This window comes from Chlorella variabilis (assembly GCF_000147415.1).
Source record: "Chlorella variabilis unplaced genomic scaffold CHLNCscaffold_13, whole genome shotgun sequence".
Classification (NCBI taxonomy): domain Eukaryota; kingdom Viridiplantae; phylum Chlorophyta; class Trebouxiophyceae; order Chlorellales; family Chlorellaceae; genus Chlorella; species Chlorella variabilis.
In genome coordinates this window covers 1,040,107-1,050,392 of record NW_005435075.1, presented here as the reverse complement: position 1 = coordinate 1,050,392, position 10,286 = coordinate 1,040,107, and the positions used below count along the sequence as shown (strand labels likewise).

Here is a 10,286-nt window from a genome sequence, read left to right as displayed (position 1 = left end):
AGGCGGCGGGCTAGGTGGCGGCGGCGAGGGTGGCGGCGGCGAGGGTGGCGGGGGGGCTGGGTGGTGGTGGGCTAGGTGGCGGCGGCGAGGGTGGCGGTGGGCTGGGTGGCGGCGGGCTGGGAGGCGGCGAGGGTGGCGGCGGGCTGGGTGGCGGCGGCGAGGGAGGCGGCGGGCTGGGTGGCGGCGGCGAATCCTGCTAGCAGGCCGAGCGACCACAGCAAGAGGTCAGAGTTGCAGCGCCGCAAACATTTTGCACTGCACTCTGCCTGAATAGGTTCAGATGCATGGCAGGCGTACGGCCAGCACAGTGCCGTGCCGCCGCATGCGGCGGCAGCTGCCGGGAGCCTCACCACTAGCAGCCTCCTTCGCCCTGCTGCCCGCAGCGCAGCGCCCTGCCCCTCATCACGACCCTCTGAGCGGCTGGGAGCGGCGGCCGCGCAGCCCAGCGCCGCCGATAGGACGAGGAGCGAGGCCAGCAGCTGCCAGCGCCTGGGCGCCGGCAGCATCCTCGAGGTGCCCCAGTCTCGCGTTGGCTGGCTGTAGCTACGATGGTGCAAAATTTGGCGAGCCTGTGGGCCGCGGCCTGAAGGACCCCCACCTGCAGTACATAGGGTGCCAAAGCCCTGCTGAGCGGAGGAAACCAAGGCCACGCAGCACCCTGACCAAAATCACGACGGCCGCCGCCGAGCAGGACACCGTCGGTGCCTTGGTTGCCGTCGCGCTGCCGCCGCCGCCGCCGCCGCTCTGCGCCGCTGGTTGCAGGACTCTGCACACACTCTCCCACCTCACAGCGCAGCCTATCGATGCCTTCACTTGTGCAATAGATTGTTGGGGTTCCATCTCGACTCGATCGGGGTGGCAGGCAAGCGGGCCACCAGCGAGGCGGCAGCGTTGTTGTTTGGCACACACGAGAACGCCGACGGGGAAAGCCATCCGCTCTTTGCTGAGCCTAGCGCCGGCTGTCAGGTGCCACAGCAGCGGGAGGTGATGGAGGATGTGCGATCAAGCTATTGATGCAAGGGAGAGGGAGAGGCCAGCCATTCCGCCTGGATGCGTCCTGCCCGCGTGCTGCGCCGTACCGCACCTGCCTGCTCTCCTCCCTTGCTGTCTCCCCCAGGCCTTCTCCAGCTTGCTTTCGGCAGCCATGGTGTCGGTTCCTCGTGCGTGGGATCTGGCAGCCAGGGATGGTGCCGGGTCGGGAAGAGCAGGGCGAGGCAGCAAGAGGAGCTCCTCCTGGCAACTGCGCTGGGGCCAGGCCCTGTGCGCCACGCAGGCGAGCGCACAACTGCAGGCTAGGTTGCCTTGGAGCCGCGAGGAGCCACGAGTTGGCCGCCTGGGTTGGCTGGTGGGAGGCAGCAGCTCTGGAGAGGTTGGAGCAGCCAAGGTTGCTTGGAGAAGCAGCTCAGCCGCCTGGTGCCTGCCTGGTGCCATCATGGTTTGGGTCGCGGCGCGACCGCGCCGCCGGCGCCGCCGCTGCCGCCACCTCGCCCGCAGGCGGTGCTGGGCCAGCTGCTGTCGCTGGCGGCCCTGGTGTGCCTGTCTGGCCCCACCCAGGCCCTGGGCCTGCTGCTGGGCATCTGCGTGACAGGCAAGCAGGGCCCCGCAGCCTATTGCCCACGCCCTGTTGCCACAAGTCGCTGGCATGGTGCCGTCATGTGCCCCCTGCCCTCCCAGCTTCCCCCTACCCCCGCCTCCCGCCCTGCCCGCGTCCCCCCTGCCGCAGTCACCGCCTGCCTGGGCGTGAGCGGCTGCGTGTTCCGGGACCTGAGCCAGCTGAGCGGCCACCTGGTGGGAGGCCTGCTCTGCACCGCCCTCGTGGCCGGCTACATCGCGCAGGTGGGGTGCGGCGGCGCTGCTGTCGGGCCTGCGCGGCGCAGCAGCAGGCATCGCCGCTGAGCTGCCCTAGCCGGCAGCTGGGGTGGGGCACGGGCACGGCAGCCCGGTCCTGCGCCCTGGCCCCGTCACGCCACCCCTCGACGGCGTCCTCCCCCGCTGGGTGGCACCTCCTGCGGCCGCGCAGGTGGCGCGCATGGCCCGCGTGGACTGCGCCCTGGCTGAGCTCAACCTCATGGACCAGCGCATGCAGCAGGCGCTGCGGGCCACAGCAGGCTCCCGCCACGCGCTGCTGTCTGCAGTGCAGCTGCGCCTGGTGTGTGGGGAGGGGCCCCGGGGCGGGGCGCAGGCACCCACGGCAGCAAGCAGCCGCCGAGGCCGCCTCCTGCCGCCGTGGCGGTTGAGGGAGCAGGCGCCCGGGCTGCTGCCACGGCCCGCCGCCCCCTGCCCATTCTATGCATCGGTGTGCCAATGCAGGGAGCGCTGGACAGCACACTGCGCCTGCTGCACTCCGATCCCGGCCTGCTGCCCGCGGCGGGCTCACCACAGCGCGCGCAGCAGGACGAGGTCCGCAAGGCGCACGCCCGGGAGCTGTGGCGGGTGACAGGTGCGGGGGCCGGCCACCCCCAGCCGGGCCGCTCGCCCGCCCCGGTGGCCACGTGTTGCTGAGGTGCTGCTTGCTAGCTTGCTTGCTCGGCCTTACAGCCTGCCTGGACGCAGCTTGAAACGTCGCGAGCCTGCCGCCACCCGCTGCTCGCGCTGCAGACGCCCAGTTTGTGGAGCACCGCCTGCGCCAGCTGCAGGACCACGGCACCAAGGTGGGCGGCACAGCACCCTGAATTTGCCTGCTTCCTTATTACTTTTGATACCAAACAGCCTGCACCCATCAGGCTGGCAGTGTGCCGCAGCGGGCATGCTGCTGGCATCACAGAGGCGGCACGCGGCAGCCCGGGCTCTCTGTGGGGGGCCACAGCGCTCCACAGCGCCCCACTGCAGTCCCCAGCGCCCTCAGGCGGCTCCCTGTGGCTGCCGCAGGTGCTGAACCAGCTGTGGGAGCACAGCGCCGAGGGAGGCAAGCTGCAGGCGCTCAAGGAAGTGGTGGGAGGTGCGGGGCGCTGCTCGCCTGCAGGCCGGCAGGCACCTGCTGACACCATGCAGCGCCGCGCAGCGCGCGAGAAGAGGAGCGCCTTGGCTCCCCCGCTGATGTGTGCTGGCTGGCTGCGGGTGGCGGGCATGCAGGGCGGCTGACAGAGGGCGACCGGCGGGAGATGGAGGGGCGCTTCCAGGCGCTGTTCAAGAGCGTGATGGAGGTGGGGGCGGGTGGTAGTCATGGTGCTGGTGGCGTGTGTGTATATGCATGCTTTGGGTGAGGATGGTCGTGTGTGCTGTGTGCTTGTGTGACTGGGGCGAGATGGAGGCAGCCAGCCGATTGCAATTGGCCTATGGGCGCCCGCCCGCCCGGGCCATGCGGTCGGGCTGTGCATTGGGGCATGGCTGTGTCCTGGCATGCATGCTGCCGGCAGGCAGCCCGCCGGCCGGTTGACAGGCTGTCACCATGTGACGCGGCGCGCGCTGTGCCGCCCTCCTGGCTGCGCAGATGCAGCGCCGCCTGCGGCAGCACCTGGAGGGCGGGGTGGCGCTGGCCCCGGAGCAGTTCGAAGCGCTGGTGCGCGGCCTGGACCGCAGCATGCGGGGCGCGGCCGCCTACGTCAGGCGAGGGGTGCCGCTGCTGCCGCTGCTGCTGCTGCTGCTGTGAAAGAGGCCCGGCCGCGGGGCCGGGTGCTGCGGGGTGTGGCGACGTGGGGCCGACCCTGCAGGCTTTTCGTGGCGGCCGGGCAGCTGGCCTGCGTGCCGTGAGTGTGAGGGCTCCCACACCCACTTGCCCGCCCCGCCCCCGGCACCCTGCCGCTCGGGTCACTGTGCGGCTGCTGGCCCCTGTGCCGGCCCCCCTGCTGTCTGTGCAGGGAGATGGAGCAGGTGCTCGGGAGGGAGGGTACGCCCCTCACCCACGCAGACTTCCTCAACCTCCTGCATGCCCAGGACCCCGCCCAGCCCGACCGCCAGGCCCACGGCTGGTGAGCCTGGGGCGGCTGGTGCGGCTGGCTGGACGCCAGGAACCGGGCTTGCCGGGCTGCCTGGGAGCCCCGGTGCCGCCTTGATGCCGTCTGGCCACACCGACGGCTGCGCACTCGTGGCACGGCGGCGGGCGGCCCCACAGCCAGCCCTGGGGCTGCTGACCTGGCGCGCCCTGCCCCTGCCTGCCCCGCCTCGCCTGGCATCCTGGCCGCAGGGCGCTGCAGGGCGCACTGGAGGAGGCGCCTGTGGTGAAGGAGGCGCTGGCGCGGCAGCAGGCGGCCGCCGAGGCGCAGGAGCGGGGAGGGCGCGGGTATGAGGACCTTCCGGTGCATGGTGCTGCCGAGGTGGGTGGGAGGGCGGTAGGGGAGGCCCCGGGGGGCGGCAGCGCGCGGCGCTAGCGGCCGGCCGGCGCGCGCTGGCGCGGCCTGGCTGGCCAGCAGGCGGCAGGGCGTGGTGCTGGCAGCATCCGGCGCCGTGGCCGCTGCCACTGGGCCCGCGGGAGCGCTGCCGCTGCTATGCTGGCCTCACACGGCACGCGAAGGCTGTGGCGGGCCGGAGGGCGCAGGTGAAGGCGGCCTGGCGCCGCAAGTGGGATGCACTGATGGCGCAGGCAATCCAGGTGTGTGCAGAGGCGCTGGGGCCGGCTGCACTGCCTGATTGGCTGCTGATGTCTCAGCTCGCGTGCAGGGGCGTGGGTGGTGGCGGGGGTGGCAGGCAGCGGGGGGTGGCTGCCGGCGGGGGAAACCGAGCACGATGGCCGCCTGCCATGGCTCCTGCCGCTACTCGTAAGACGTCCTCCCGTGCTGGTGGTGATGGCATCATCGCCGCATGCACATGCTGCAGGGCGCCGGCAGGCATGCCGGCAGCGTGGGGCTTCTGGAGGACATGCCACGCCACTGCATGCAGGCACGCGGGCGCACTGTGCAGACGCTTCGTGCCTCGGCGGGGCGCATGTGGCGCCCTCTCCCGTGTGGCCATGCGTTTGTGTGTGGGGCACTGACGTTACTGCCTGCTGAACCCCTTCCCTGTGCCCCTGCACACCACCAGCCCCGCCCCGGTTTCTTTCACCTGCAGGAGCAGCGGGGCGAGCGGCTGCTGGTGCGGGCGGGGCTGCTGCTGGCGGCGCTTCAGCTGGCCTGCACGTATGTGGTGTGGGGTGCGGCTGTGCAGCGCGCGCAGCACCAGCGGCATCACGAGCGCTGGGAGTGAGGCGGGGCCGGAGAGGGGTGCGCCAAGCGGGCGCGCGGATGGCGGCAAGTGGGCTGGCACGGCGCAGAAGGTGTGGCCCAAGCGGCATCGGCGCGGCGCGATGTGTGGTGCATCCTGCTTTGAGCTTGCTCTGCGCTCGCACCTCCTCATTCGAATTTGGAAGTTCCTTTAGTGTGGCAGTCGTCAATCATGCATCTAGCCTTGCCTGAGCCAGTGGCGGTGATGGCTGCCGCGCCGGGCCGGGTGGCTCGCCGCCGCCGGTGGCGCCACTGCCGTGTCGACCGCTGCCTGCGAGCCCCATGCCTCCATGCTACATCCCTGACCCCCCTGGGCAAGCAAATGTGGAGCAGCTGCACAGGGGAGGAGTGGGACCCGCACTGAGAATGGGCCCCTGAACCCAGCTCTTGCAGTCATTTTCGGGCGGGCGACCGGGGCAGCTGCTGGCAAGCTGCTCCCACGTTTCCAGAGGGCGGCTGCGTGCTCCATGTTATCGCTGGATGCGCCCAGAGTCGAGAGCGGGAAGGGCAGGCGGTGTTTTGCCACACAGAGGCCGTCGTCCTACCGCGGCAGCTGGGGCAAAGGCAAAAGGACACAAAATTTATCCAAGCTGCGCACGCCTTCTGGGACTGCTGGGAGTTGAGTTGGTTGGAGAAAGGCCAAAACCCAAGCGCGGCAGTCGGTGACGGAGAATAGGCCCCCCGCTGTGTGGCCGCTCGCACCGGGCGCAAGAGGAGCACATCTCGAGTCACGCCCTGAGTCACTCACTATCATTTGCTACTTCTCCTGCAAGACCGAGTCCCCCACTGCCGCCATCTTTCAGCAGCAGAGGCAAGAGGCCTGAGACATCCTTGATTGCCCTGGGCAACCCTCTGCAGCCCGGTGCTGCTCGCACGTGCCCTTTGCACGCTATCTAGCTCGCCTGTAGCACAGCCTCGTGTGGGGTTTAGGCTGAACGACCTGTCCTGAAGGCGGTATACAGCTCAATTGCGCGCCTCCTGACCAAACACGGCAGCAGGCAAGTGCATAGGCGGCAGGAGGGCGGCCGCCTCCCCGACAGGCAGCTGGAGCCTACCCTTCCCTTGCGCGTGCGCCGGCGCTACACCCCCCGCCGCTGCCCACCCCGCCGCCGCCCTGCTGCCACGCAGGCGCGCTGCCCCTGCGAGCCCTCGTGCCCACCCCCGTCTGGTCTTAGCTGGTGACATCCAAGGGGCCGCCCCCTTGTGAGCTCCTGCCCTGATGTGCTACTCGGCGGCGATCAACCCCAAGGCAGCACCGCTCGCCAGCGGCCTGCCGCCCGCCACCGCCACCGCCACCGCCGGCGGCAGCAGCTGCGCCACCTGCAGCGGGCACAAGGCGTCAGGGGCTGCCACTGCCGCACCCGGCGACCCCTTGATTGGCGACAGCTGGCTGCGAGCGTACCTCGACCCCTGCGGTACTGGCCTGGTCGACCGCACCTGGTGCGGCCGCCTGGATGCTGGCGACCCCGCCGGTGAGCGCCTGGGCTGGGCCGCCCGCCGGCAGCGCCGCGCACCCGGCGGCCGGGACGCACGGCGGGATGCCGGCAGGCGGGGGTCGGGGAGGGCATGGCAGGGGCGTGGGGCAATGCGGGGCCGCGTCGGTGGTTGCCGCGCAACAACGGCGCTGCCACCGTTGGTTACTGGGAGGCTGATGCGGCGCCGCGCCCCCTGTGCCGTGCGCTGCTCCCTGCAGGCATCCGCGTTTGCCTGGCAGCCGGCGGCGCACAGCTGCTGGCGGTGGCAGCCCTGTGCCGCCACGCAGCCCTGACGGCGGCGGCACAGCGGCAGCTGCGCCAGCGGCAGCTGCGCCAGCTACAGCAGCGCGGCGTGGCGGCGTGGAGCGAGCCGGGCCAGCCCGGCTGGGGCGTGGTGCAAGTGGACGGCTGCTGGCAGTTCGAGGTGAGGAGGCGGAAGCGATGCTGCATCTGTGGGTGTGGCGTGCCCACCCCCCTCGGCCTGCTGGCAGCCTCAGGCAGGCCAGGCTCCCCCAAGGAGTGCTTGCGGACCAGGCAGCCTCCGCCTGAGTGCGCCGCACACGTGGCACATGCCTGACCGCCGCTGCTCCCTTCCCTCCCGCCCGCGCCCCCGGCGTGGTTGCAGACTGTGGCGCAGCTGCAGGCCGCGGTGGCCAAGCTGGCTCAATCGGCGGCAGGCGGCAAGGCCGCTCCGCCGTCGCCGCGCGCCTCGCGCCAGCCGTGCGGCGACAGCCAGCCCGTCGGCTCTTGCCCGGCGGTGGCCGTGGCGCGGCCGTGCCCGCCGCCCCCGCCCTCCCGCAAGCGCGCGTTCCAGCCCTATGCAGCGCCCGCAGCCGCGGCGCCAGCCCCGCGCGACCACCCGCCCAGCCCCGCTCGCCCGGCGGAATCGAGCGGCAGCTGCTGCAGCTCCACCCCACACCTGCTGCTCCCCCGCTCCGCGGCAGAGGCAGCCGCTCAGGTGCCGGGCGCGCTGCTTGCGGCGCCAGGCAGGGCAGGGCCTCTGGGGCAGGCCACCGCTGCCGCTGCGGCGGCCCGCAGCACCGCAGACACCGCCGACAGCGGCGGCGGCGGCGCTCGCTCCCGCAAGCGGCCGCGCCTGGGCCTGTCGGCCTTCCAGAGCGCGCCGCCCGCCTTTGGCTGCACGGCGCCGCCGCCGCAGGCAGGCGCCGCTGGCACGCCGGCGGCATCGCAGCTGTCCGCCTCGGGGCCTGGCGCTGGCGCCGGGGCTGCGCCACGCCACGAGGCGACCTCGGTTCTGCGTCCGCTGGCGGCGGCGCTGCCCACCTTCAGCTATGTCGAGCTCAGGCTGCTGGCAGACTGGCTGCTGAGGCCCGCGCCTCGCGCCGCCCACCACCCCGCCATCTGCCACCCATGGGCCGCCGCCTGGACGGGGCGACTGCTGTGAGCCGCCGCCTGCGGGGCAGGCCGCCGCCCTGCCTCGAGTGGCAGGGTGGCGCGTGCATACACAGCCCGCAGCAGTCGCTGCCTGCTGTGGCTCCATGCCTCCCCCGCAGGGGCCCGCTGCGCTCGGCCGCGGTCCCGCCTCCCGCAGCATGCCAGGACCGGGCCCCAGCTTTCTGCTGTCCCCCACCCTCTGCCTCTCGGCAGCCCTGTGTACCTCACCCCAAGTCACCACCACCCTTCTCAATCACCCACGTCTTACATCACGTGCTGAATTGCGATGCCTGAGCAATAAACCGCCTCCTCCCTTGTCGGAACGGCGGCATTTTCTCGCCGCCCTTGCCGGCGCCTCGTCTCCTCTTGCTGGCCAACTCGGGATGACCACACATCCCATGCACTAACTGGCCCCCGTTGGACCTGTGTTTTTTCACCCTTTTTTGCCACCTGTGCATATTCACCCTTGGTCCTGCTGAGAGCTCCACCCAGCACACCAGGCAGCCAGCGCCCCTGCTTGCGCCCTTTTTGAGGTGCCGCCCATGTGCACCCGCCTCTCGACGGCGACCGCCCGTCTCCTTGCTTGTCTGTCCCCTCGGTGCCATACAGCATTCACGCGCGTGGACACAACACAGTATTGATCTCCCATCCATTTCATCCAACAAATGCACGTTGCGCCCCTTGCCCCAACACACGGCTCATGAGTTGATCACACCCCTTGCCCGTACTCATTTCTGAAATGGCTGCAATCCATTTCCCCCAAGTCCACCTCAAGCAGTATTCATCTCAAGCAGTATTCCTTCCAATAATGGCTTCCCAATTCCTCGTTCTTTAACCAATTCCTTCCCGCTCAGCAAGGCTCAGCAAGGGTCACAAACAGGCGCATCCTGCGGTTACATTAACAGGGGTCTGTTGTACAGGGCACTGGCAGAGTGGCGCAGCATGCAGAGGGGGTGGCGGGAGAGGTGTTGTTTCACACGAAGCAGAGGCAAAGAGGATAAGCTGAGGTAGGAATCGGTTGGCTGGGGTGTCAGAAGGATGCAATGTTGGGCACGAAGGGATGATGGGCGCTGCTGGGGCCCGGGAAGGGGGGGATTGGAGCGCCAGAGGGCACACAGACACGCACAGACGCATGCAAAAAGGGGGGGACAGGGGTAGACGGCAGGGGGCAGCAATGGCCGCCCGCTGCATTGGGGGTTGTCAAATGTCCGGGCCAGCCCGGGCACAGCAGCCTGGCCAGGGACGCATAAGGGCCCCCATTTTGGCCAAAGAAGCCAAAGGAGCGCGGTTTACCGTTACTGTTGCTGTTGACCGCCACGCACGGGCACGGTTCCAACCCACACGGCGGCCCCGGCCCCCCTCCCCACAAGCAAGGCGGAACCCATCTGCACAGCCAGCGCCTCGGCACCGCCGTCGGCGCGAGGCTGGTGCAGAGGTGGCTCCGCTGGGGCCGACGCCGGCGCTACCACGGCGGGCGGCTGTGGCTGGCGCTGAAGCTGCTGCATCTGCAGCTCGTAGAAGCGGAACTGGGAGTCCTGCCACAGCGGCGCCGCAGCGCCGCCGGGCGCGGCCAGGGCGCCACACTCCGCCTGCGCCACCCACACCTGCTGCTGCTCCGCGGTGGGTGCGTCGGCGGCGCCGGCCGCGGGCGCGGCCGCCTCCTGCGAGGCCGCTGCAGCGGGCAGCAGCTCCTCACGTTCCGGCCAGCTTCCAGCGCGGGCCACATCCCATCGGTCAGCTTCCTCCAGGACAGCAGCTGCCGCCGCAGCGGCAGCAGCCGCGTCCTGCTGCCCGTCCAGCCCCAGCGCGGCGCCGCCGCCAGGCGTGCCGCTGCCGCGCGCGTCAGCAGCGACGGCGGCGCCTGCGCCGCCGGGCGGGTCCTGTGGTGACGGCGCCCGCAGCAGGTGGCGCGTCAGCAGGCCGTCAGGAGTGACCACAAGCAGGCTGCTGCTGGCGCTGCTGGCGCTGCCGGGGGCCGCTGAGGGGCTGCCGGGCGCTGCTGCCAGGAAGGCGGCGGCGATGGGGGCGGCATCTGCACAGGCGGGCGGCAGTAGGTGGGCAGCGAGCAGGCGGTTTATAAACGGCTTGCATGCGAAGCAAGGAGGCAGCGGGGCGTGACAGGCTGCTGACGAACCCACAAAGGGAGCCAAGAGGGGCGAGCGGCAGGCACGGCAGCAGAGGGCCGGCAGCTGGGGCGCACCAGAGTGCTGGCTGCCGTACAGGTTCCTGGCGGCTGAGGTGGCGGCGCCCGCCCCGCTCCCGCTGAGCAGGCCGGGCTAGT

At 70.9% G+C, this 10,286-nt stretch overlaps 2 protein-coding genes across 2 annotated transcripts in view; one reads left to right on the top strand and one right to left on the bottom strand.

Moving 5' to 3' along the window:
• Nucleotides 1-5,118, top strand: part of CHLNCDRAFT_135363 (hypothetical protein) — a gene marked incomplete at both ends in the record, with an annotated part of 6,854 nt that extends 1,736 nt beyond the window's left edge. The window contains 14 exons of the mRNA XM_005846744.1: nucleotides 389-513; nucleotides 1,495-1,633; nucleotides 1,724-1,836; nucleotides 2,021-2,149; nucleotides 2,311-2,440; nucleotides 2,599-2,651; nucleotides 2,869-2,938; nucleotides 3,073-3,143; nucleotides 3,431-3,585; nucleotides 3,798-3,908; nucleotides 4,124-4,253; nucleotides 4,451-4,528; nucleotides 4,753-4,830; nucleotides 4,984-5,118. Coding sequence (XP_005846806.1) covers nucleotides 389-513; nucleotides 1,495-1,633; nucleotides 1,724-1,836; nucleotides 2,021-2,149; nucleotides 2,311-2,440; nucleotides 2,599-2,651; nucleotides 2,869-2,938; nucleotides 3,073-3,143; nucleotides 3,431-3,585; nucleotides 3,798-3,908; nucleotides 4,124-4,253; nucleotides 4,451-4,528; nucleotides 4,753-4,830; nucleotides 4,984-5,118 — 1,517 coding nt within the window. The remainder of the gene's footprint in view (nucleotides 1-388; nucleotides 514-1,494; nucleotides 1,634-1,723; nucleotides 1,837-2,020; nucleotides 2,150-2,310; nucleotides 2,441-2,598; nucleotides 2,652-2,868; nucleotides 2,939-3,072; nucleotides 3,144-3,430; nucleotides 3,586-3,797; nucleotides 3,909-4,123; nucleotides 4,254-4,450; nucleotides 4,529-4,752; nucleotides 4,831-4,983) is intronic.
• Nucleotides 5,119-9,300: 4,182 nt separating this feature from the next.
• Nucleotides 9,301-10,286, bottom strand: part of CHLNCDRAFT_135361 (hypothetical protein) — a gene marked incomplete at both ends in the record, with an annotated part of 3,569 nt that continues 2,583 nt past the window's right edge. Inside the window, 2 exons of the mRNA XM_005846602.1 lie at nucleotides 9,301-10,037; nucleotides 10,206-10,231. Of these exons, the coding sequence (XP_005846664.1) occupies nucleotides 9,301-10,037; nucleotides 10,206-10,231 (763 nt within the window). The remainder of the gene's footprint in view (nucleotides 10,038-10,205; nucleotides 10,232-10,286) is intronic.